This window comes from Sebastes umbrosus, chromosome 16 (genome assembly GCF_015220745.1).
Source record: "Sebastes umbrosus isolate fSebUmb1 chromosome 16, fSebUmb1.pri, whole genome shotgun sequence".
In the NCBI taxonomy this organism is placed as follows: Eukaryota; Metazoa; Chordata; class Actinopteri; order Perciformes; family Sebastidae; genus Sebastes; species Sebastes umbrosus.
Genome location: NC_051284.1, coordinates 23,393,110 through 23,419,555, shown reverse-complemented (window position 1 = coordinate 23,419,555; position 26,446 = coordinate 23,393,110). Strand labels below are relative to the sequence as shown.

The window sequence follows — 26,446 nt, the reverse complement described above, 5'->3', positions numbered from 1 at the left end:
CCTCCTTCCTTCGCTCATTGTCTAGAACCTGACAGGAAGCCAGGGAGGCCGGGGCCGGAGTCAGAGAGGAGGCTCTTCCTGTTGCTCTGTGACTGCTTCCTATTCAGACCAGTGGCCATCTTGCATGCTCCAGGAGGGCCCGTCTTAATTAGAGTCCCAGCGTGCTCCAGGGCCGTCCCAGAGGGCTGTGTGGCCGGAGAGTTCCCGAGGGCGAAGGGAAAAGGGTGGTGGTGGTGGAGGTGGGGGAGATAGCGGATCCCGTTATGGGTGTAGAGGGTGTGTGTGTTAGGAGGGGAGGTGGTCCAATCCGAGGTGAAGTAAGGATTGAATTGAAGGAGAAAAAAAAAAAAAAAAAAAAAAATCAGGTGCAGGGGTACAAAAATAGGAAGGGGAAATAAAGAAAAATACAAAAAAAAGGAAAAAATAAAATCACACACTCATCGTCATGTTGGGTGAATACTGAAAAGAGAGAGAGAGGGAAGGGGGGAGGAGGGCACAGATGAGTGGATATGTCACTGACAACATGAGAACACCAGAGGGCGCTCAGACCCAGACCTGCAGAGCGACAGGAAGCACAGACTCAGCCTCTGATACACCTCATTCAAGAAGTCAATACTGCAACCATTCAGTCAGATTTCTGATGGTAAGGGCTGGGTATTGAACTTCAATACCTTTTTGGTACAGACAGAATTTGTAAATGGCACAGAGCATCAGAAGCAGTCAGACTCATAGCCTTGTTTACTAGGGCTATCAATCAATAGAAAGATTTAATCACAGATTTTTTATCCGTTCAAAATGTATCTTAAAGGGAGATAGAAGTATTTAATACTCTTATCAACATGGGAGTGGGTAAATATGCTTGTTTTATGTAAATGTATGAATATATCTATTATTGGAAATCCATTACCAACACAAAACAATGACAAATATTGTCCAGAAACCCTCACAGGTACTGCATTTAGCATAAAAAGTATGCTCAAATCAAAACATGTGAAAATCAACAACAGGCAACAACAGCTGTCAGTGTGTCAGTTTCGCTGACTTGACTATGACTTGCCCCAAACTGCATGTGATTATCATAAAGTGGGCATGTCTTTAAAGGGGAGACTCGTGGGTATCCATAGAACCCATTTTCATTCACATATCTTCAGAGGTCAGAGGTCAAGGGACCCCTTTGAACATGGCCATGCCAGTTTTTCCTCGCCGAAATTTAGCACAAGTTTGGAGCATTATCTTTTGACAGCCCTTTGGTTTGCTTATTCTTTAACCAGATATTTACATTAAAATCTAATTTTGCCAATTAGGAAAAGATTGTGTACACAATCAACATTTGAATTTCCAAACATACAGAATGTTCCTCAAAGTAAGAAATTGAAAAAGTAATTTGGTGTTTTATCAAAATGTACTAATAATGGCTCTAAACAGCTCTTATTTTGAAATATCTCTAATGATTCCCTGCTGATTTGCTGAATCGAGGTATTTAGAGCTGGACTATAATTCCTGGCTGTGCTCCCCGTGGCTCTGCAGGCCGAGGCTAAGACACAATCTTACACAATGCAAGGAACACGGTACGCCCTACACCTGCTGTACGCAGAAAACTTTAGCAACTACTTTAACTTCTTACAGTTCAAAACATGTGTCCTTCAATAGAAACAAATAAATGAAACAGACGAGGCGTCAGCTGAACACTGATACAGAGGGTGTACAATGCATTTCTAAGTGATTAGTAGGTGGCTACAATGCAAGCAGAACATCAGATATTCTTTACAGCCTTATTTTTTTATTGTTATTCTGCACAATGAACACGCTGTTGTATGCTTCAGGAACAGCGTATAGCATGTTTTGCATTTCAAATTTATAGTGCTGTGTCCCACGTTATATAGTATACTTTAATATAAAGACTAAAGAGGAATACTTCACCCACAAAATGATTTGTATATCACCCCGTGTTACCTTAAATTCTTGAAGAAAAGTTTTCCCTTGCATGCCTCCACAGTGAACGGAAAATCAAAAACTCACACACAACTCGTGCATTATAATCCAAGTCTCGTTTATCCAGTCGTATGCTCAGTACTTCCCAAACACATGAATCTTCACTAAAACCTTACTATTTAAAATACAAAGGGCTTTGTAAAACTAGAATTACCGCCTGGTGGTTGTTTGCCTCCGCGAACCAGTCAAGTTTCAGATAACATCCATGCATGGAATACATTTTGGACGGACATTCATGTCCGTCCAAAATGTCGTCACTTAATAATTTTATCCGATTCAACAAATATTTGTAAAATCGTCATTAGAATTCTTGAGTTATGGCCAAAAATGTGTTTTTTGAGGTCACAGTGACCTTCCACCACCAAAGTCTAATCACTTCGTCCTTGTGACATTTGTGCCAAATGTGAAGAAATTCTGGCCACGGCTGTCGCCAGCAGCGGAGACATAAAGAAGTGTTTGTACTGAGCAAACAACTGGATCAATGAGACCTGGATTACACTACAGGAGTTGTGTTACAGTTTGTAAACGGATGTTTTGATATAGTTTTGTTGTTGTTAAACGCGGCCCCATTTTACTTCAATTCATCAAGACCTTTCTCTGTTTTTTTGATTCTCCATCCACCGTGGAGGCATGTGACAAAAAGTTTTCTCCAAGAATTTAAGAGAACACGCGGTGAGTTAATTGATACACAAATAGTTATTTTGTGGGTGAAGTATTCCTTTATGCACGAGTGCTGCACTTAAAACTAGAGGTCTTCACAGGTCTGCTTGGTTTCTTGTAACAGAGACCCGGAAATCAAATTCAATCTAGTCGAAATGATATTCGGTCATCTATTTGGGTCCGATGTGTAGTAAATACCCTCTGCAGCAATACAATGTGTTTTTGTTGCATGAGTGTGCAGGAAAAGTGCTTTGTTAATGTGCTGGTACATCACGCTGCTGCTCGTGTTAGTGGTCTCTTTCTATTTGGTCTTCTTGGGGTTTGATTGTTCTCGCATCGGGTCTCATTTTCTTAAAATCACCTTGTTGGGTTTGGCTAGGTTTTCCTGAACTAGCGACGAATTGGAAATATAACATTTTGGACCAGTGAAGACCTCGACTTCAAACTGCTTTTTAACTACTGCACTTCATCATAGGCATCTCTTTAATTACTGACAAATAAAGTACGGCCTCGGAAGAGGAAGAATCAGTAGAAAAGTAACACTGCTACGTCTCTTCTCAAATAATGTGTGTTGGATCAACCAATACAGCGAAACAGAAAAAGAAAATAATACTAAAAATAGGGACAAGACACAAACTTTACCAGAACATTATCAATAGTCTTGAGATCAATACTGAGAAATCAGGTGAACCCTCTGCTTGCATTCTTGCACTGGTTTATGTCATGAAGTCAAGGATAACTGTTAAGGGGTCGTGAGATGCCATTCACTCGCTCTACTTACACTTTCGCTTTGGAATGGGTTCAAGAAGTTCCCGCCCATTTCGCCGTCATCTCTCGGCGTTCCAGGAGGGTTGTTCATACCCCCCATGTTATTAGGGGAGCTCTGGAGGAAGAGACGGCAAAAAAAACCTGATGAGACTTGCGTTTTAAAAACAGCATCGGTAAAGTATAGAAAGCAAAACAAGAGAAGTGTATTGAAAACCAGATTTTGACTCACCTTTGGCAACCCGTCCATATCCCCAGACCCTGAGGACGTGAAAGAAATAGTTCAAAAATAAAGCGCTGTTTTAGTTGTACACATTATCAGTGATTTGTAAAGCCACACTTTGTTTGAACCCACCTAGTGATCCGTTCATGTGGTGTGGCTCCATGGCTCCCATAGCTCCCATTGGCCCGTCAGGCCCAGGCCCCATAGGGAACTGGTGAAAAAAAGATATAGAGCAAGCCTTATAAATGACTGCAACATTATTTTTCATGTTTGACCTCTGTGGTTTTTTCAGCTCGGGGTGAAGTCGGAATTATCTAATTTATTCTTTCTGGTTCATTTCCAGTCGATTCTTATTGAGCTCGGTGTGGCAGCATTATGTTTCTCTAACGCTGAGCTGTACTGGTGCCCAGTGATGTGGTTAGAAACCCCATTTGAGCTGGATTCATTTTTGTGGGCAAGGTTGTGTAATTTTAATCACTACAAAAACATCCAGAATTTGAAGCCAGAAATCAATCTGCAGTTTCTAAAGACTGGAAAGTTAAACTTTTAAAACAACATTACAGAGATGTTTGTGAACTTAAAGGAACAGTGATTTAGATTTTGGGGGATCTATTAGCAGAAATGGAACATAATATTCATAACTATGTTTTTATTAATGTATAATCACCTGAAACTAAGAATGTTTTCGTTAGCTTAGAATAAGTCCTTCATATCTACATAGGGAGCGGGTCCTCCTCACGGAGTCCTCCATGTTGCTCTTCCATGTTTCTACAGTAGCCCAGAACATACAAACCAAACACTGGCTCTAGAGAGAGACCTTCGTGTTTTTATGTTACCTGAAGGCCACCGTAGTTCTCCACAAGGTTATAATAGTTTTGAATTTTCAATTTCTGGCCTGGTATGACGTCTCAGAAGTCTGTAGCCTCATATACATAAAAAATACATGGTTGGAGAACTGTGTAAGACTGGCCATAATGTTTAGTCTTTGCGCTACTCCTGGAAGGTCAAGTTCAGTTTCTGTGGTTCAATGTCACGAGAGTTGACATAAATATACAGTATTTAGATATATTATAGCTAAAAAACTAAAACTGAAATTAATTTACATTCGTTTTTATTTATTTTTGAATCAGGATATATAGTTTTAGTTACGTTTTTTTAAAGGATATAGTTTTTATTTTGTTTCAGTTTACAAAAAAATATTTTTCACTGCTTATTTTTGTTTTAGTTTACTAGAATAACCCTGGTTCTCCAACATGCTAAAGTAGTGTTATTATGGTAAGGATGGCCTCTGAGCGAGGTTTACGGCGTTACCACGGTTTTGCACTCGGCGGCTCACTTTACCGCAGTCTTGGAAAGGGAGGAGTGAGCGGAGGGGTACTCAGTTGGTTGCAATCTGCAACCACACCTCTAGATGTCACTGAATCCTACACACTGTCCCTTTAATAAATCATGTGTGAGACTCACATTGGGTCTGTTGCCTCCCGGTCCGATAGGATTCATCATCGTGTAGATGTTTTCACTGGAGTTAGTTGAATCTGAGGATAAAACAAAACCTTAGTTACATTATATTAAAGAGATGATATCAAACCTCTATGAAGCACTAATTACAAAGATTTTATCAAACAAATTAAATACTGAAATGTGAAATAGACATGATAGAGCTTGGTTGGTGAGGGGAAACACTCATGCTTGTTTTAGTGAGGAAAAAATGAGAGAGACATCTATTTCTGTTAGTGTTGGGGACGTAGTTAGGTGACGCACCACCTGGGCTGGGCATGATGGGAGTTCCAGGTGGACCTCCTCCGCCTGGAGGACCCTGGGGAACAACCGGCGATTTCAGAGGTTAAAATTACACTCATCACAACGTGAATTAAATTCTAACTGTATCCAGGAGAGCTGCTCTGGTTGTTCACAGATTTGAACTCACCACATAGTTTCCTGGAGATGAGGAGGAGTACGCTATCTGTCGGGGGGAGAGAGAGAGGAAAAAACATAATCAGATCTGAGGGTCAGAGGAATGTGAATCTATACAGGGTGGACAAAATAAGAGGAACACTTTACAATCCAATACAACAGTCCTGCAGTACACGTTAAGCCAAGTTCAAAGTCATCAGATCACTTTACTGTTCACACTACACAACTCGCTGTCTTGTAATCGGGAGTCTTGAAGTCGTTGTGGTTTTCACACTACATGACTGACTGACAACAGGGGTTGAAACACTACAAGATCTTTCTCTGGGAGAAATCCCGATGAGGTCTCCAAACTACGTTTTGTCGAGAAATACACTGTAAATAACTTAAATAACACATTGCTGATGTTGTTGTCACGTGTTCTAGTCTATAGTATAGTCTCTTTCCATCGGTTTCTACAGGTCTTTTTTTTTACTATTTATTCCTCTAGATGCAACAACAACTTTGCTCCGTGTTGCAAATCCAACACATACAGTAAGTTCCTATTGTTACAGGCGCCCCCTCCGTCCCCAGGTTTCCCCTCAACCCGTGTCTCACACTCTCATTGGCTGTAGCTCGTGGCCGGAGTCCCCGACAGGTCAAGATATTTAGCATGAGATATCTGGAATGTGTCTCCGAAGCATCGGTGAGCGTCGGCAAACCTCTCGGCTTGCGTCTTTGAGCAGTTCACACATGATGCTTGAGCGCTGATATGCGAGCGGCGAGCCTCTAATCCGGGGCTTTTTTGTTGGGGAGCTCCAAAAACGGGGAGTGGAAAATCAGGGCTAAAGTCGTGTAGTGTGAACTAACTATTACTTATAAATGTTCAGACTGCAGCGAGGACGTGTCGTTTCAACTCTATGGTAAGTTCTTGATGCCACAGTCTGTACTGTAAATAACTGCCTCGGAAAAGAAGAACAGTGGTCACAAGTAGCCCCTCGATTAAACCGACTGATAGACTTGATATTTGTGTAGCAACACAACAGATTACAGAGCAAAATCAACACTTCTCTAAGCTGCTAAACCAAAGCTGAACATCATAAGCGTAGCGTTTATATTTTGCTGGGGCTGTTGAAAAGGATTGCACGGCACTGAAGGTCTTTTTTTCTCTTTCTTTCTTTGCCCAACACCTTTATGTGGTCGTGCGTAAAAGGTTAAGGCTTTCTGACTCACAGAGTTAGCATTAGGTCCTGGCCAAGGCCCTCTTCCTCCGGGACCCCTGAGGCAAAACAAGGACAGAAGGAAGAGAAGAATAAAGGGAGGAGAGAAAATGACAAACAGGGAAAGATGAGAAGAGGTGTGAAGAGAAAAGGGTAACATAAATAACTTGTAGAAGATGCAGCAGAAGCAGAGATTACCCTGCATTGAGACACTAGAAATCATTCTATTTGACTTCATATACGAGATGTTTATACTTACATGTTCATTCCTGGCATGGGGCCGCCCATGGAGTTGGGAGGAGGCCTCATACCTCCATAATTCTGTGAAACAAAACGTGTAAAACGTTAGAACATTCAACGAGACGTCATTATGAGTATACGGAAGAAACTACAATTCAAGAAAAGAAACAATTTGATCCTGTAAGAGCAACCACACCTACAGACAGCGATTTATAATGAATAAGAATATACCAAAGTGTTAAATGTGATGACAGTTCAGTTGCATTAATAGAAACATTAACAGGAACAGCAACACATATGCTGATCCTTGTAAAGCCTCAAAGTGTCTAATCTTCACAAGAGTCTAATTGACAATCAATAATAAATGAATAAGTGTGTTTGTCTTTGTGGTTTCGGGTGCGTCGTACCTGTGGGCCCATGGCCATCCCTCGAGGAGGGTTCATCCTCATAGGTCCACCCATGTTAGGATGTCCTGCAAGAAACAGACCCACAGAGTCACATCACATAACACACCAGCAGCGCTCGCATTAAATCCACATATGGCTCCTCTCTTATAAAGTCAGGAATTAAGACGTGCCGCAGACAATGCTTCATCCTAATCCCATTAGTTGTAACCCGCTGGCCCCTCTAGCTGTAATCTGCAGCTAATATCGCCCCGGACCCCTCGCTGAGCCAGACACACCCACAAGTATTCAATCCACACTGAAATGACCTGTTTATTTACTGATTTATCAACTATGAGAAAATTATAAAAACATTTTAATAATTTATTATTCGTTTTAAGTAATGTGTCAAACAAAAACGCCAAAGATTTTGAGACGTTCTAGTTTCTCCAATATCAGGTTGAGTAGCTATTTCTTTATCTTTTATCATTATGAACCGAATCCCTTGTTTTCTCGTTATTTTATGCAACTTGCAATGGGCCTTTATCCTTATTCAGGGTTTCTATACGGTTCACTAAATTCAATTTAACACTTTTAGGGCGCTTTTCACAAGGTATAGTCCATTTGGCTAGTCCTTGTCAGAGTTAAATTGATGCTTTTGTTTTGTTTTCTATTTAATTTGGTTCGGTTTCACAGTGCATAAATCAAAATGGACCAAATAAAAATAAATTAATTGTGTTGAGGGGCGTGTCCGAAGGAGCGAATTTATCTTTTTCATCTCGAGAGCTGCCACTTCTTTCACTTTGAGTCGGCATTGATCTACTCTGCGCACAAATCTCTTCTCCAGTTTATACTTTTTAATTGTCACCGTTTTTACGGGCTTTATTTAGCATATTCTGTTCTCTTTGGCCCAGATTTCAAGCGAACATCAGACTTCTGCACTCATGTTTACCCTTCCAGAGTTCAATTAAAGCAAACTAAACGTTGGCATGTGAAAGCGCCCTTAAATACTACAAAGAATGTATATTAACACCCGTTTCACAGTCAAATTAGCCAAACTATGAAAAAAATATATACATTGTTGTCAATGTTGTCCTTTTTTAGAGGAAACTGAAATCAACCTGCTGATATCCTGTTGTTATTTCCTGACATCGTATGGACTAAAAAAGTAATTATTTAATTGAAGAATGACTTAAAATTAATCAATAATGAAAACAATCATTGGTTACAGCTCTAGTAGAGGCATCAACCATCATAGACAACATCTACTATATGAAATAAACATATTTCATAATAAGGAACCAAAATTCTGTGCCAGCCTCACCTTGCGGTCTTGTCGGGTCCAAACTGTTTGGCAGGAGAGGCTGAGATCCAGGGATTCCCCCCGGAGGCTGGAGGAAAGACCAGACATGGAAACTGATTAAAATACTGATTCACTCTCACACTTGGCAACACAGATATTAAAAAAAAATAAAAAAATCAACAAAAAAGTGACTAAGAAATGCCAAAAAAAACTTCTAATGTACCTGATTTGGCATTCGGAGTGCGGGGCGCGGTCCACCTGGATACCGTGGTGACATGAAAGGCTGCGGAGAGAAACGGTAGAAAGAGGGAAAGAAAAGGGGGGTTGAGGGCGGGAAAAGAGGGACACAGAGAAAACGACATTTTCATTATTGATAAATCCAGGAGCACTCAAACAGGGAGGACACACAGATGGACACAGTGTGGTTGGAGGATGGAGGATGGCACTGAAAGATCATCGACACATCAGCCTGGAAACATTAAAAAATACACTTAAGCGAGTCAGTGTTTTATGATTTTTTAACAATGCCTGCTTATACACACACTCAAAAGCATGGATTTGTGTGTGTAAAGAAGACAGCGCTCACACAGCTCCCTGCACACCCTCTTGCTGTGGTGTAAGCCGATTCGGCCTGCGGTCTGCCTGCGTAGTTAGAGACACCTCAGGCCAACAACACCGTCCAAAAGCCTCAGAGGAAGCATGTCCACACTCTCTCGCACACAAGACGGAAACCAGAAACCACAAGAATGAAGAGCCGGGCTGCCGCACTTAATGGGCAAAGGCTAGCTTTACCTCCACAGTGGCATCTGTAGCTACCGTTCTGGATAAGCTGACGCTGACTGAGAAAGTTTATCAGGGCTGAATATATTCAATACGCTCTTATTTAGTTTGGAAGTCCTTTCTATGTGTGTGTAAAGTGTGTGTACCCATGTGTTTTGTACGTATGTGTGACGTGTCCGTAGTGCCTGTCCCCCTGTTTTATTTATAAGATGCAAGAACAAGTAAGCAGAGCGGAGGGGAGTAGGCTGTGTGTGTGTGTGTGTGTGTGTGTGTGTGTGTGTGTGTGTGTGTGTGTGTGTGTTAACAGTGGAGGATAAGTGTGCAACCCCCCACAAGCTGCTCTGGGGGTGGGGCAAGGAGTGAATTATTCATCCCACACAGGGATAGCCGGTTCTGGGCTTCGGAGAGGAGCGGGCCCCGCTGCCTCTGGATGCTTTCATTAAGGAGCCGAGAGGGACCAAAGGGGCTCGGCATCTACGAGGAGTTAGCCAGAGCAAGAACTAGAGCTAACGGGGCTCGAGGGCAAGAGAGGAAGAAGAAGAAGAAGAAGTGTGTGAATGGAAAAGAGCTTGTGTGTGGGCGAGGGGGGTGGATGAAAGAGAGAGGGGTGTTTGAGAGAAAGAGTTTGCGTCTTACCTGGCCATGGGGTCCCATCATAGGGTTGCTTGGGTTGTGTGGGGGGGGCTGTGCGTGGGGGGACTGCTGAGAGCCGGGTGGTCCCTTTAAGAAAGAAGAGCGATATCAGAGAGGGGAGGGCCCAAAAGTGGGCTTTACACCTGGAGGAGTTACCCGATCAAAATCATAGGAAAAGAGGAGGACGAGGAGGGGGGGAGTCAGCGGGGAGTCTTTAGGAAGAAGAGGAGCAAGAAGATGGATAAAGCTCTTTAAAATCTGCAGTTAGATACTCCTTGGATGAAAACACAGAAAAGCCCAACAGGAAAACAGTTTTAATTTGCCTAACAAGCGAACAGAAATATTTATTTTGTCGATCTGATGGTTTCCTCTCGGACCCTCAGGTTAGAGGACTACAGGTAGTTTTCCTCTCAACCACATGGGGGCAGTGTTGCCAAAGGCTCGGTGCAACAGGACAGGAAGCAGCAGGACAGGCACTAAGTGGCAACTTTAAAACCACGAAGATGATCCTGACAAAAACTAGTTAAAGTTTTTATTTCCTGCTCATTGTGAACCACCTTCAGTACAACAATGTATCAACAAAAGCAACCCCTGCGCTCCTGCGACACACTGCTGTGTTATTGCTGACATTTCACCTCGAGACAAGAGGTGAACGACCCCTAATAAATAACTCATTATGCAACGGTCTCTCTTCCGCTCTTATCACGGTCAGCGCCTTCATCTCTTCTCTTTAAACTGTTGATCGGACAAAACGAGACATTTGAAACACCATGAGCTCTGGGAGGCGGTCATGGGGATTTATTATCTTCTGACATTTTATAGAATAAAAACTATTCATCTATTAAAAAAATATATATAATCAACACATAATGAAGGCTGCAGTCCTAATCTTTTGTATGCTTTGATCAGACATGTTTTTATTTAAAATAAAGAGATTTTATTCAGACAAAGTTCTTGTACACCTGCTTGTGTTTTGACATTTGAGCATGTGGCCTCCTTTGTTAAATGAAAACAACTAACAACATGTTTACTAGGGCTGTCAATCCATTCAAATATTTAATAGCAATTAATTACATGATTGTACATAGTTAATTGCGATTAATCGCACCTTTTTTATCTGTTCACAATGTACCTTAAAAGAAAATTTATCAAGTATTTAATACTCTTATCAACATGGGAGTGGGCAAATATGCTTGCTTTATGCAAATGTATGTATATATTTATGATTGGAAATCAATCAACAACACAAAACAATGACAAATATTGTCCAGAAACCCTCACAGGTACTGCATTTACTATAAAAAATATGCTCAAATCATAACATGGCAAACTGCAGCCCAACAGGCAACAACAGCTGTCAGTATGCTGACTTGACTATGACTTGCCCAAAACTGCATGTGATTATCATAAAGTGGGCATGTCTGTAAAGGGGAGACTCATGGGCACCCAGAGAACCCATTTTCATTCACATATCTGGAGGTCAGAGGTCAAGGGACCCCTTTGAAAATGGCCATGCCAGTTTTTCCTTGACAAAATGTAGCGCAAGTTCGGAGCGTTATTTAACCTCCTTTTCAACAAGCTAGTATGACATGGCTGGTACCAATTAATTTATTAGGTTTCTAGTTTCATATGATGCCAGTATCTTCACTCTAGCTTTAAATTTGAGTCTGCTACAACCTCCGAAAGATCGATTGTGTTAAAGAAATTAGTGGCATTAGCACAAATTTGTGTTAAGGCATTAACTTTGACAGCCCTAGTTTCAACACTTGAGCATATGGCCTCTTGGATTAAATGAAAAGAACAACATAAATATGTTATTTCTCAAAGCAGAGTATCGAAAAGATTTGAAATGGCCCTAACTGTGAGTATGAACCACATTTGCAGCAAACAACCAAAGCTTTCCGTTACAGTAAGGCCCCTTGAACACAACATACACACAAACACACACACACACACACACACACACACACACAAACCCTCGCCCAATCTCACTCCCCCACCAATGTTATAAATAGCACTTCCATGCGTCTCTCCTCACCCTCTCTCCCCCAACCCTTCCCCTTGCTTATTCACAGTCGTACTCTCACTAATCCCGCCTCACCACCACCACCGCCACCATCCTCTCTGTACATCGCCTCGCTCTCAGCAAGCAAACAATGGAGTGGTAGGTAGCCACAGAAACAAACACTGGGCCACAATCCTGGTGGCACTGATCTTTCACATTTCCCTCTCTTCTTCCTCTCACCCCTCTTCATCTCCCTCCATCCTTCCCTCTCTTCTATCGTGTCACTCGCTTTTCCTCTCTCCACCACCTTATCGTGCCTCCTGCCAAATGCCAGTGCTGTCCATCACACCGCTGCCTGCCTCACGGAGGACGACGCGAGTGTGTTTGTGTTTGTTGAATGTGTGCAGATATGTACGTGTTTGTATATGCATCTCATTCTCCTCACTCTTCAGACAGCCATCTCCCACACTTAAACCTTTCCCTTCACAGAGCCGAGACAGGTCAGAGACAGAGACGGAGATGGAGCGAGCGGAGAGAGGATGAATACGGGATGGTTGAATCACAGGTCGGTCGAACGGCAGCACCGGTGAGAGCGAGCCACAGATGAATGAACGGCGTGAGGCTGTGGTGGGTGTAAACATCCAGAGTGGAATGTTTGGAAAAATGTGGGGAAAAAAGGAAAAAACAAGTGGGAGAGCTGGAATTGTGGCGCCATCTCATAAACCTCGTTTACTGATTTAAGAGTGAAGGACTTAATTGCTAGACCCCGACGGATACTGGATTTTTTGAGGGCGATATTGATCGATGCAAATCTGATAATCAGCCGATATTGTTTTTGTTTTACATATATATAACATTTTTTATGATAAAGATTAGAGCTGCAGTGATTAATCGATTAGTTGTCAATTATTAAATTAATCTCCAACTATTTTTGATAATCGATTTATTGGTTTGAGTAATTTTTTTAAGAAATAAAAAGTAATAATTCTCTGATTCCAGCTTCTTAAATGTGAATATTTTCTGGTTTCTTTACTCCTCTATGACAGTAAACTGAATATCTTTGAGTTGTGGACAAAACAAGACATTTGAGGACGTCGTCTTGGGCTTTGATCAACATTTTCTGACATTTTATAAACCAAACAACTACCGATTAATCTAGAAAATAATCAACAGATTAATTGACAGTAAGAATAATCGTTAGTTTCAGCCCTACTTAAGATACGTCTGACTAGACGAAAAATGAACGATAAACTTTTTCCTCAGGCATAACAGTAGGTTTAGAAAATCCTTGATCTTTTTAAGCTAAATAAACCATTTTAAACCCAGTGAATTAGCTGAACAATGTATCGTCACAAAGCTGTAAACAAAGCTGTTTTACTGCTGCAGTTTCTGCCCAACGTGCAAACATAAATGCCAACACTGTTTTATATTTAATAACCTAATTTCGTTCAATACTATTGGCCTGCTGATATCAGTCTGGCTCTAACAATTAGTCTGAAATGCTCTAAATTAGCTTTTTAAAAAGGAAAAACTGAAAAAACTCCTCGAATTTTGGTGATTTGTGTGTTTTAATTACGGTGAAGTGGTTCTTCTTCATTAAATCTCTTTTTAAAACATAACTGAATTAAATAAATATACTTTACTTTGCGATACAATATACCATCTCCTTCAAAGAATATGCAAATATTGCCTAAACTTGATTTGTTTTTGGAGAGTCAGGTGGGCGAATGGCAGAGAGACAGAGATGAGTGTTATTGGAGGTGATGGAGGAGTGAACAGGACAGTGACAGAGGGGGTAAGTCATACCTGGAAGAAGCCTGGGGGCATGGGACCACCTGGCATGGCATCGTTCGGGGGCATGTTGCCCATCACAGGGCTGGGCGCCGCCGCTGCGCTCTGAAACACACAAACAGGGTGATTAAATGAGGTGTCTCTAACTGCTCTACAGTAATATTTATGAACATGATGCACTGGCCAAAATATGACTACAGGGGGCAGTGTCTGCACCTGCAATCACAGCACCCCCCCTCTCATCTAAAGTTTAATGGTTAATTCAGAAAAGTGTCTTCTATTAAAACCTTTAAACAGTCCTCTCATCTCTGTGGTAGAGAGAGAGAGGAGAAGCTCTTCTCTTTCTGTGAACTAGGATAGAAGCAAAGAGAAAAGTTTCAAGGAGAAATCACACAACAATGATGTTATTCTTATACTCTAAAGGAGTCAGATCTCTGGGAGAAACATTATGAAGTTTCAGAGACACAAAGCTGTAAAGAAAAGGGCTTTTTTCTGACCAGTATGTGCTGTTGCTTTAAGTCAAAACCTATTAATCTACCAGGTAGATTTGTTTTATTATGGTCCATCTCATATAAAAAACACAGTTCTACAGTATATTTCATTATTTAACGAACAACAGTACAACCTCTCAGATGTTTCCACAGAACTCCTATATTGTTTTCTTGTATGCAAATCAACAGTGACCCCTTTGTGTGGACTGTGGCAATATGGCAATTAGGGATGCACCAATTTATCGGCCGAACATCGGTATCTGCTAGGGATGTCCATAATTAAAAGTTTAACCGTTAACTGACATTAAGCATTTTAACCGATTAACACTATCGGTTAAAACGGTTTAAAGAAATGTTAATAATTAACTTAAAAGCTGAGCGGCTCAGAGGAGCGGCTCGTCACTTTAAGGAGAATAGCTGGTCCACCTTAACAGCCCACCTTAAGAGGGATACGGGTACATGGTTGCAGGATACAGGAAGTCGGCTCCGGTCTCTGGCTCGCTTGAACGGAGCGAAAGAGTTTCGTAGCATTTATTCACCGACAAATAAACTGTACACACACTGCTACACCTACGTTCACAGCTATAACGCCAGCAACAACCTCACACTCACCGCCAACACACACACACACACACACACACACGGTCTGTTGGAAACTCGCTAAAGTTACACAGACTACGTGTGCGGTGGCGAGCCTCCGGCAATGCTAGAGCTGCTAACGTAGCACAAATACACACACTGTTGGACACTCGCTAAAGTTACGCCGGGCAGACACACAGCTGACAACCTGCTAAACTAAACTAAATGTGTGGTGGAGACTTTTACTGGGAAAGTGGCTGCGACACTACACGCAGCATCGTAGCTGCTAAGATAACGCTCCGGGTGAACTGGGGAGTCCCGTCAACAAATATCCGTTTTGCTCCTGCAGCTGGTACGAGGCACAAATCTTGTCGGTTAACGATTAATAATCGGTTAACGAGGGTCAGTTATCGGTTAAGACAATAATTCCCCTTTGCGTGGACTGTGGCAATATGGCAATTAGGGATGCACCAATTTATCGGCCGAACATTGGTATCGGCTAATATTTGCCTTGTTGATCGGTAAATAAGATGACATTCTATCAGCCAATCTAATGTGTTGCATCAATTTTGTGCCGGTTATTACAATTTCTTTTAAATAATCTTTTTCATGTGAAAGAAGGCTATATTAAAGGTTGTTTCATACATCTGAATGATTGTGCTAATGCAAAGACAGTGAAATGAAACGCTGAATGACTTTAAAACAGCTCAGTTATTTTTTTTATATAATGAAGATGTCTTTGTTTCCCCGGCACAGAAAAGGAATAAATAACAACAATATTTGGTATCGGCTAAGAATTTCATAATCGGTGCATCCCCAATGGTAATTCATAACTGAATCTTTGGATGATCCTGAAACGCCATAATACACTCCAGTTGCCAGTTTATTAGGTACAGCTGAGTGCATCCAATGAAAACAAAAACAACAGACAAATATACCTTTATAAAGTTAATTTTTCCGTCACAGTGTCAGAGGTGTACATTCAACTCTTAGGATGCTGTAGGTGGTGTTGTATTGTATCACTAAAGAGTTTTATTTATTTTTAAGAAACCACTACTGATTTATCTTTGTTTCTCATTTTACACATATAATTTCCATATTATATAAAAAAATATGTTAATTAAAAGGTCCATCTTTTACTGTCATGATATTTATGGTTTATTTTATTTAGGTGAGTTTCACTTTGGATTATCTATTTCATCTTAGTTTTAAAATACTTGTTTCTTCTACTTTTGTTAGTTTACAATTTATATTTTATAAGGCATTTTGTCAAGGTATTTTGTATATTAAATATCAACAATAAATAGCGAACAATTTAAATTTTTTTCCCGATTAAAAATCTCTCCACAAAATATTTTTTTTTATAACGGACATGATACATTTTTAGACATTTATTTGACTGTATATCCTCATATCTAAAATTACCGTTATTTAAATCCTTCATATGATCAACGGATTACACTTAAAAATATAGTAATATGTCATCAGCAAATAAGTTGAGTTTGTAGTGTTTAGTAGCTATTAATGGGGTACTAGATGGTGTTTTAAGAAAGTTGGAATGCAAAATGTTTACGATTACTTTTTTTATATCCTATATGAGAATATAGATTTTACTTTGAATTCATAATACACAACAACACCATTATTAGATCATACAACATTACATTTACTAAAAATAAGGAGTGTTAGATGCTGTTTGAAGTAGGGATGTCCCGAGCCAATCCTACGGATCGGTATCGGGGTCGATCTGGGCATGTTTTAATTAATAGATCGGCTAAAATAAAGCCGACACCACTGTACAACCACGAGCGGACTGAGTGTTGCCGTGGTTTCCATAAATCCAGCCGAGTGATACCTCTTCTCTCTAGCGGACTCGGTATTGGCAGATATCCAATATAAAAGGACTCTAGGCGTGGGGGGGAAATCAATGCAGTACAGTATCGCGAGATTTTTTGTTGCAATATTGTATCAATACACGGACGTCAAGTATCAATCTTTTATTATATAAAGTGTGAACCTCTAAACAATCTGACGGCCGCTACTCAGTCTTTCAGAGCTTGTAGTGGGTCAGTCTTTAAGCTAGAGTGAAGATACTGGTATCATACGAAACTAAAAAAACCTAAGGAATCGATTGGTACCAACCATGTCATGTTAGCTTGTCGGGAAGAATGCTAAATAATGCTCAATTCTCGCTAAATTTTGGCGAGGAAAAACTTGCACTTAGATCATTTTGTGTCTTAAGTATCGTGATAATATCATGGGGGCCTCTGGTGATTCCCACCCCTACAGACTCGGATCAGGATCAATTCAGGGCCAAACAAACTTGATCAGGAGATCCCTAGTTTTAAGTCTGGAGAGCCAAAAAATGTTTAAAAGCAAAACAACAGTTAAACCTGCTGAGCAACTGTTACTTATCATATTATCGCATCTAACAACAATACTACTGTTTCTCCTTCCCGTCAGTCAACAACAATATGGAAAAAATAAAACTAGAATCTAGGATAGAGGAGAGGGGGGGTGAACGATTCAGCCCGGGAGTTAAATATGATATAACTGTATTCTTGTCAACACACATAGATGGAGAAGCGTGTTCCGAGTGCTTACATAAGCACGCCGGAACAAACACACGCAAGCACATGAACGCGCAAACACACACACACACACACACATACATACACAGTCAGGGACACACAAAGAGTTGCATCACAGGCTCATAAAGTGCAGCCCTTCAGTACAGAGAGGCAGACAGGGGAGAACCACAGGCTACAGGACCAGAACAGGGAGGGGGTTTAAGACCCAGGGGAGGGAGTCGCTCTCACAAACACACACACACACACGCACACACACACACACACACAGACACACACATATATCTACCGTTCCACCAGCACACGCACACCCGACGAACACACTACATCCATGTGACATACACTGTATGCTTGGACACATATTACCAATTACACGCATGTACACAAATACACTTGCTGCCCTTCTCCTCCTATCTGAAACCAACACACATTTAAAAAAAAAAAAAAAAATCACACTGACACACACACACACACACCTCCCCCCATCTTTATGCTAATTCTGCTAGTGAACATGAGCAGGCCACTGAGTCCCTGGGGAAGAAGCCGGGTCGGCTGCCTCTTTCTCTCCTCCTCCATCCTCCTTCCCTCCCTCTCATCTCTTCTTCTGCACACTTTTCTCTCCATCTTTTCTCCTCTCCGTGACCCCCCTCACTTATTTTCCCAGCACTGGCAAACACACATATAAACACACACACACACACCTTTCCTGTGCCCCAACCCCTGTACTATTCCTCCCCATCACAACCTCTCCTCTCCTCCCCCCCCACCCCCCCAGTAGGGTGTCAGCAGCTTGCAGAAGCTGTTGCTATGGAGACAGTTCCTATCTGCACTCTGTCCCCCTGGCATCCCCCGCTCCAGGAGCGCAGAGAGAGAGAGAATAAGAAGATGCAGGAGAGAGAGAAAGAGAGAGAGAGGAGAGAGTGAGTTAGAGAGTGAGGCAGAAGAGGAAAAAAAAAAAAAAAAAAAGATGATGGGGGAGAAAAAAGCCAAGATTTCTGTTCACAATCAATCACTTGGTCACATTATTGTTGCTAATGATCGACTTATCTGCTCGTTAGCGCTGCACAATTAATCGAATATTAATCACGATTTTTGGCTTCCCACAATTAAACGAACAGGATCACCTGCGATATTGCAGTTTAAAATGCGTTTTCTGCTCATAGAAAACTCGGCTGCGTATCAAATCAAGCGCTTCTCAAACTAACAGCTAGCCACCGGCCGGCGATCGAGATGTTTTGGCTTCACTTTTGGGGTATAGATATAATCTATACAACCAATGTGTTTATGATTAATCTCTTTTTAACGCGATGACCCCGGTACCGGTAATGCTGTGGTGGTATTTCGTCCAAACATTGTTTGTTTCTCAATGATTTCAATATTATAGTTACAAAATCAACGCATTTTATAATATTTTTTTTTTTAGAATGTACATACTTGACTTTGGAATATTTTTTGTTGTCTTATTTACATTGTTATGGATCTTAATTGTTATTATCTAAGTTTAACTTGATCATATCTCATTATTATAATAAAACGACTCCATTCGGAGTCAAAATTATACAATTTAGTTGTTTTTTTGTATTGATTTTATACTGTGCACAATGGTAGAATGTGATGATGCACGGGGTACATGTCATGACCAAAGACTCCATTGTGTGCACATATCCCCCTGTAATGGATATCAGTAGTATTTTATAGCCAGATTCCCTCTCAAGAGGTAGAAAAACCCATTTGGCACACTTTGGGTATCCAAGTGGCCAAATGGAGAGTCCGTCTGGTCCTATCCTTATTAAAAACCTTTGTAGAATCTATGTGTTTTGTGTTATTTATATCCGCTTTGGCACAGTTGTAGTCAATGAGCTGCTGAATGAATTCAGTGGCATCATTGCTATAACGGTGTTATCCACTGTTTAATCTAGAAAACATTTCAGGCGCGGTAAAGATGTACATTTTTCCTTTGGTTCATCACAATTTACTCAGACATAGTAACAGTCACAATGTTACTTTCACTGGGGAAGAATTCTCTGAGGTCTTACCTATCCATAGAGACCAAGATCATGCATATAGACCTGGTAGTAGTGGAGCTATTCTTGATTTATTTTGGGTGTGTCTGTCATGGAGAACCAGACCTTCCAGCACCCTAGGGCTTAAGAGGTTAAATTGAGAGCGTAAAATTGTTTATCTAGCCTCTTAATGTTGCTCTCAAAGTTCACCAAATTGATGTATTTCACTTTCAAATGTAGCTAGCGAAAAGGGTAGGGTGAATATTCCTGTATTTCTTCATATCGTAGAAAAAAAATGATTGCAATGTCAGTTTTTCCAACATTGTGCAGCTCTAATTTGTACATACAGTGAAAGCAGCGCTCTGTTTTGTGAAAGGGCAGTATAAAAAAATATGTTGTCGCAAAAATCAATGAATAATCGTGATAAATAATATGTCAATATTGATTTAAAAATAATCGGGATTATCATTTTGGCCATAATCTTGCAGCCCTACTGCTTGTGCATTCCTCCAGCACGCTGAAAGTGCAGTTAGAGGTAGATTTAGTATGCGGTCGGTCTTTATTAAAACCAACTGGCCCGGGGAAATACAAAAAAAAAGGATCCAACTGTGCTTTTTTTGTGGTGGCGCCCACAGTACCGTCTATATCTACCTTTCTATTTCAACTCGGAAGTGGCACACTGTCGGAAAAACCTTGTGACAAGACTGCCTCCTTGAATCAGAATAACTTTTGATTCACAGAGAAAGTAAATCTAGTTTATCTTGTTGACATTGGTGCAGGTAAACAATAATGCAGACACAACGTACAGGTAGAGCGAACGCTACCTTTATGCAGACGGTGCAATCCACAGCAGACATTAGTGCCGCACTAATTAGTTGATATAATGAACATGGATTTTTTGTAGTTGATTATTCATTTTCAGGCTGAACGTACGGAGAGAGAGAGGAGTCTGTAAATGAAGGAGTGTGCAAAGGAAGCGGCGGGTGGCGGCGCAACTTAAAAAGGGCTTTAATGCCTGACATGCAGCAGGAAGGAGAAGAATACGTTTCTTTCATTGAAGCTGGCTGCAAGTTCAACAAAAACCCACGGGACACATTTTCAAATGTCTGGGAATATTTACACTGTTTTAACTGTAAGCTATATTTTAATGGCCTTTTTCCTCGGCAGCGCTGCACAAACACGGTGTCAAAGCACAGAAATAATATTAGGTACATTTTTTATGTTACCTGGCTATCAATAATACACAATCTGGACACACAGACCTGAACTGTAGCTCACCGTTGTGGCTTCAGTAGTTTTGGATGGAGAACTGCTAACTTTAGCATTCTTTTTACAGCGTGATATAACATTGTCAGTCTCTTTAAAATTATATTTAAGGATCGACATTTTATTAAAAACAGCTACACCAACTATGTGTTTATTTATTTAATTGGCTACACATCCATGAATTTTCTTCTTTGCCATAACATAAAACATTAGATGAAGAGTAATTAGTGTCTGACTATCCACGTTAATAATGATTTTTTATTTGGCTAAATATTTTGTGAAAGCACCAATAGTTAACCCTACAATTTTGTCTCAATATTGATATCAAGGTATTTGGTAAAAAATAATGTGATATTTGGTTGTCTCCACATTGCCCAGTCCTAATTTTAAAGAAAAATACATTTTAATGATGAATAAATTGACAAACTAGACGAGAATGGAGCAAATATGATTAAAAAAAGTTATTTTTATTAATCGGTTGCTATATCGTGACAGTAGTACATGAAACAGGTAAAAAATCATGTGCCTCTGTGTCCTCCGGTGCTCCTAACGGCAGCTGCAAGATTTCACAGACCGGAGGAAAACAAGCAGTAAGAGCTGATCTGAGGTCTGCTGTCCATCTGCTGTCTATGAGAGCCCGCTGTCAATCACTCGCGAACTCCAACCAAACGGTCAAACTAGGCCACGCTGATCAAATATGAATCAATATTAAAGATAGATAGATAGATAGATAGATAGATAGTAACTTTATTAATCCCGAGGGAAATTCAAGTTATGTTACGTTAATGCCTATTTCTCTCCTCAAATGTTTTCAGAACCATCTTGTAGTGCACGGTTTAGCTGTAAAATGAGAAAGTTTGTGACGCCGCCTCCATTGTGAAATCTGGTGAAGGAACGCCAAGTTCCGGTCACATGACCGGAGCACAGCCAATAGAAACGCTCCCTCAATGAAATGACCTGTGATTGGTCAAAGTCTTCAGTCACGGGCTAGACTTTTTAAAGCCTGAAAACAGAGCCATGATGAGGTGCAGAGGTCTAGTTATCTCTCGGAACACTTGAATTACAATATGCTGAAAGGTTATTATGGGATTTCTGCTCAATGATGCCAAAAATAAACTGCCTACTGCCACTTTAAATCACCAGAAATAGGTTACCGCCATATTTCCCAGTACACGCACCAGTTGGTTGCTGGTATCCAGCTATTTTAATGAGGTTATTTTTCCAAAGCTACTCCCTCCAGGTCAGGGGAGGGTTATCTAGATTGGTCAGACGGAAGCAGGTTTAGATAAGCTTCTAACCAAAAGTACCGTGTAATAAACTTTATCCAACTCCTTGAGTCAACACGATGGTGTCTTAGTTACAAAAATATTTGTAACTGTGACGTGTTGTGGCTCCGTGCGAGGACGCCGTGTTGTATTTGCTTTTCCTCCTTAGCACAAACCCACAACGTTGATGAAGAATCTATCCGAGAACAAAAGACTAATGATCTGATTGGCTGGAACAGTACAGTATGTAGATGGCTATACAGAATAGCATTGATCCCTCCCTCTCCATTTCCCTCTCCCTCTCTTGCACCCATAGGACCTACCGGACAGATCAATAGTGCTCAACACATTATTGACCTCCGCCTGATACCTTTCACAGGGATAAAGACAGAGACATAAACACTGGATGGAGAGAGGGGAGAGGTAGGAAGAGACAGCGAATGTATCTGTGTGTGTGTGTGTCTGTATTTATGTGTGTCCCTGCCTGGAGAGGGTACTAATCTACATTCTGGTTCACACTGATATGTACCTCATCACTGTCTCCTTGACCTGCTGTCCTTAGCGCACAGAGAGAGGGAAAGAAAAGAGGAGGGAGGGAGGTGAAGGAGTGAGGAGAGGGAGAGTGTGGAGACGGGAGGAAAAAATAGCTGACTGTGGTGATCTGGCTAATTTATCAGCCCAGTCAAAACAGTGTGTTTCGCTCTGGAGCAACAGGATACGGCTGCTACTCTCACCGTCACGTCTGACAAACAAATGCACAAACACACACACACAATCTCTGAAAGCCCAGCTGGTCCTCAAAACTGGCGCAACACACACACACACACACACACACACACACACACAAACACACTTCCCCAAAAGCTGCTGCCAAAGCATCAGTACTGAACCAGACAGGCGGACTCGTGCACACACACACACACACCGGATGACAGCACTAATACATGCTGCAGACACAACATCCACTTAGCCAACACTCCAGAGAGAAAGCAGAGAGGGCCAAAGACACGAATATGAGGAGAATGAGAACAACTGTGAACCAGAATAAGCTTCAACCAAACTTACAATAAGAGATTTACGTGTCTCCAGCTTTCAGGTGATGTGGAGACTATCGCTCAATCCCATAAGGACCCTAAACCCTCAGCCTGTCCACTCCATCTCTGTATCTGTGTGTCCTCTGCCCCCTCTTAGTTGATTAGTAGACTAATCAGTTGTTTTGGTCTTAGTTGACTAAGATTTCTTCAGTCGATTACTGTTTTTCTATTCTTTTTTTCTGCTGAATGACTTATTTTCAAGAAACTTGTGAGCACATCTTTGGTAAACACAAGATTTAAAGCGGTGCGTTCGTGTGATTCTTTGCGGAGAAACTCAGTTTCACAGATCTGTCGATTAAATCAACTTATCGATTTGTCGACAAAGAATTTCTTTGGTCAAGGACAGCCCTAATTAAAGGCTGTCCAAATGACATAGTGTGGAGTGGAAGTGGCCAAAATAATCTGCCCAGGTGCTCCACCACCCCTAACTGTCCAATAAGAGAGTATACTTTAAACTACCACTGCAGGTTTTTAGTGAAAGCATGAAACCATGTACACAATTTCCACTGTTAGTTGGTTTAAGACAAGTACAAGGCAGCTAGAGATGCAATGATTAATCGATTAGTAGATTAATCGCCAGCTATTTTGATAATCGCTTAATTGGTTTGAGCACTTTTTCAGAAAAAAAAAGGTCAAAATTCTCTGATTCCAGCTTCTTAAATGTGAATATTTTCTGGTTTCTTTACTCCTCTATGACAGTAAACTGAATGTCTTTGAGTTGTGGACAAAACAAGACATTTAAGGATGTCATCTTGGGCTTTGGGAAACACCGATCGACATTTTTCACCATTTTATAGACCAAACAACTAATCGTTTAATTCAGAAAATAATCGTTAGTTGCAGCCCTAAAGAGAGCGTTAGCCCTGATAGTCACACATTGAGTCGAGAGCTGCAACTAACGATTCATTTCTCGATTAATCGATTAGCTGTTTGGTCTATAAAATGTCAGAAAATGGTGAAAAAAGTCGATCAGTGTTTCCCAAAGCCCAAAATGACGTCCTCAAATGTCTTGTTTTGTCCACAACTCAAAGATATTCAGTTTACTGTCATAGAGGAGTAAAGAAACCAGAAAATATTCACATTTAATCAGAGAATTTTGACATTTTTTTTCCATAAAACATTAGAGTGGGATCCTGGGAGCTAATGTGAAAACACTTCGCTACTGTTTAAAAAACACAGTTTCCCCCAAAATGTACAAAAATAACACATGGAGACAAACTGCCGTTTTCACCCATGTAACACATCAAACTGTGCAACACGTGCAACGCAGTGTTTCCTAACTTCATCACACAGCTAATTATCAAGTTTAATGGAGCTCTTTTCACTTATTCCATGACAGCGCGCTGATGCTGCTGGTGGCAGAGAAGCGAGGAGGATAAACAGAGCACAATGCACCCAAGTAGCTTTTGGGAAAACAGAGCTTCTTTTGATTCAACTGCAATGAATATTATTTTGGCCTTAAAGTAAAGTAGGAAAAAAAAAACACATTCAAGGTTGTTTAAAATGCTGGATAATTTGTGCTGGTTTTAATGAATTTCTGAAGAAACATTTAAGACAGTAACCGTAACTAATACAGCTGGGTTTGGATATTTCATGAACATTTAAGGAAATAGGAAAAACTAAAATAACACTAGTGTCATCCTGCAAGGCATCAGAAGGTACCGAAAAGCCCCAAAATGTACACTAAAAAAATGTTTCCTGCGCTTTTATACTACTGTCTGTACTTGGAACAATTTAGAAATGCAGTTGAGACCTTTAAATACACAAAAGACACATAATATATTGCCTTGTCATATTTGCCTCAATCTAATAAAACAAACTGCTAAACGAGTACAATTCTCACTACAACGAAATGTCAAGTTTGACTAAATGTAAGAAGCAATATGTTCTACAGCTGCAACTAACGATTATTTTCATTGTCCATTAATCTATAGATTATTTTCGCGATTAATGGATTAATTGTTTGGTCTATAAAATGTCAGAAAATGGTGAAAAATGTCGACCAGCGTTTCCTAAAGCCCAAGATGACGTCTTCAAATGTCTTGTTTTGTCCACAACTTAAAGATTTTCAGTTTACTATCATAGAGGAGTAAAGAGAGTAGAACATATTCACAATGAAGAAGCTGAAATAAGAGAATTTTTTACTTTTTTTCTTTAAAAAAATTACTCAAACCGATTAATTGATTATCAAAATAGTTGGCGATCAATTTAATAGTTGACAACTTATCGATTAATTGTTGCAGCTCTACTATTTTCCTAAAATAATAGTTCTTTTATTTTTACTAAAATAGCACATACCTCAATATAAAGCTTTTTTTTCTTTAGTGTTGTTATTTGATTTAAAATAAAAATAAAACTAGGCCTATCCTCCATCCGTCTCCCCCTCATCTCTCTCTCGCTGTTTTGACATTTGCCCACTCACTCCATTTTCAAATACCTTAACTCTCTCTTGTTTTCATGTTGTCTACACTGCCCTCTCCTCCTCGGCACAACTAGGCATTGTGGGTAAACAGCTAGATTAGCCAATCAATCTTCTCTGGGGAACAGAGGTAGTAGTGGTGGTGAGGGAGGGAGGGAGGGTCAGGGAAGAGATAGGAGAAGAGGAGGAGAGTCGGAGAGAGGGAGTGAGCGATAAGGCGAGTGAGACGAGAGGGGGTGGACTGGCGTGCTGGGCGAAGGAGAGAGTAAGAGATATAGTAGAGAGTGTGGGAGGGAAAAAAAGGTGGGGAAAGAAGGGGAGGGAGGGAGGGAGGGAAAAGATGCAGATGTGGGGGTGTCGCAGCAGCGAGAGGAAACATGATGTGAACAGACTGGAGCTGCACAAATGTAAAAGACAGAAATAAGAGTGAGGAAGGAGAGAAGTGAGAAACGTGGGCAGATACAACAGTGCAGGTAAAAAAAATAATAGAGGAAGACTGTGATGAAGGAATCAGGAAGTAAGTATCAACAACATAACACAGTGCTGATTAAATACCGTACATGCATACACACCTGTACCGCTACTGTGTATCTTGTTATGTTAAAACAGCTGCACCACGTTTGGTTTGTGACTCTTTATAGCAAAGCAAAGCATATTCATAACCCCTCATTACAGGCTGAATATGTTTATAAATGTGTTTCCATCCACTTATTTTTATGCACAAAAGTCGAAATATCACAAAAAAGTTTTTACGCTTGGCGGAGATGGAAAAATTGGTGTATTGGTAAAAGCAAAATACAACAAAGTGCAATGGAAGCAGACTTAGCGAATGAGTCATGACGCATCAGATCAACAG

The 26,446-nt window shown here is 40.6% G+C and overlaps 1 protein-coding gene across 2 annotated transcripts in view; it reads right to left on the bottom strand.

Moving 5' to 3' along the window:
• Nucleotides 1-281: 281 nt before the first annotated feature.
• The window catches only part of zgc:110158 (uncharacterized protein LOC553590 homolog), a 49,630-nt gene continuing 23,465 nt past the window's right edge, over nt 282-26,446 (bottom strand). The window contains exons 5-18 of one of the 2 annotated variants that reach the window (XM_037747087.1): nt 13,901-13,990; nt 10,093-10,176; nt 8,900-8,959; nt 8,698-8,764; nt 7,398-7,462; nt 7,010-7,071; nt 6,764-6,809; nt 5,568-5,603; nt 5,402-5,456; nt 5,105-5,175; nt 3,773-3,851; nt 3,650-3,678; nt 3,434-3,535; nt 282-459 (exon numbers count right to left, since the gene is read on the bottom strand). In XM_037747087.1, coding sequence (XP_037603015.1) covers nt 430-459; nt 3,434-3,535; nt 3,650-3,678; nt 3,773-3,851; nt 5,105-5,175; nt 5,402-5,456; nt 5,568-5,603; nt 6,764-6,809; nt 7,010-7,071; nt 7,398-7,462; nt 8,698-8,764; nt 8,900-8,959; nt 10,093-10,176; nt 13,901-13,990 — 876 coding nt within the window. In that variant the 3' untranslated portion in view covers nt 282-429. The remainder of the gene's footprint in view (nt 460-3,433; nt 3,536-3,649; nt 3,679-3,772; nt 3,852-5,104; nt 5,176-5,401; nt 5,457-5,567; nt 5,604-6,763; nt 6,810-7,009; nt 7,072-7,397; nt 7,463-8,697; nt 8,765-8,899; nt 8,960-10,092; nt 10,177-13,900; nt 13,991-26,446) is intronic. The other variant, XM_037747089.1, reaches the window with a different exon arrangement.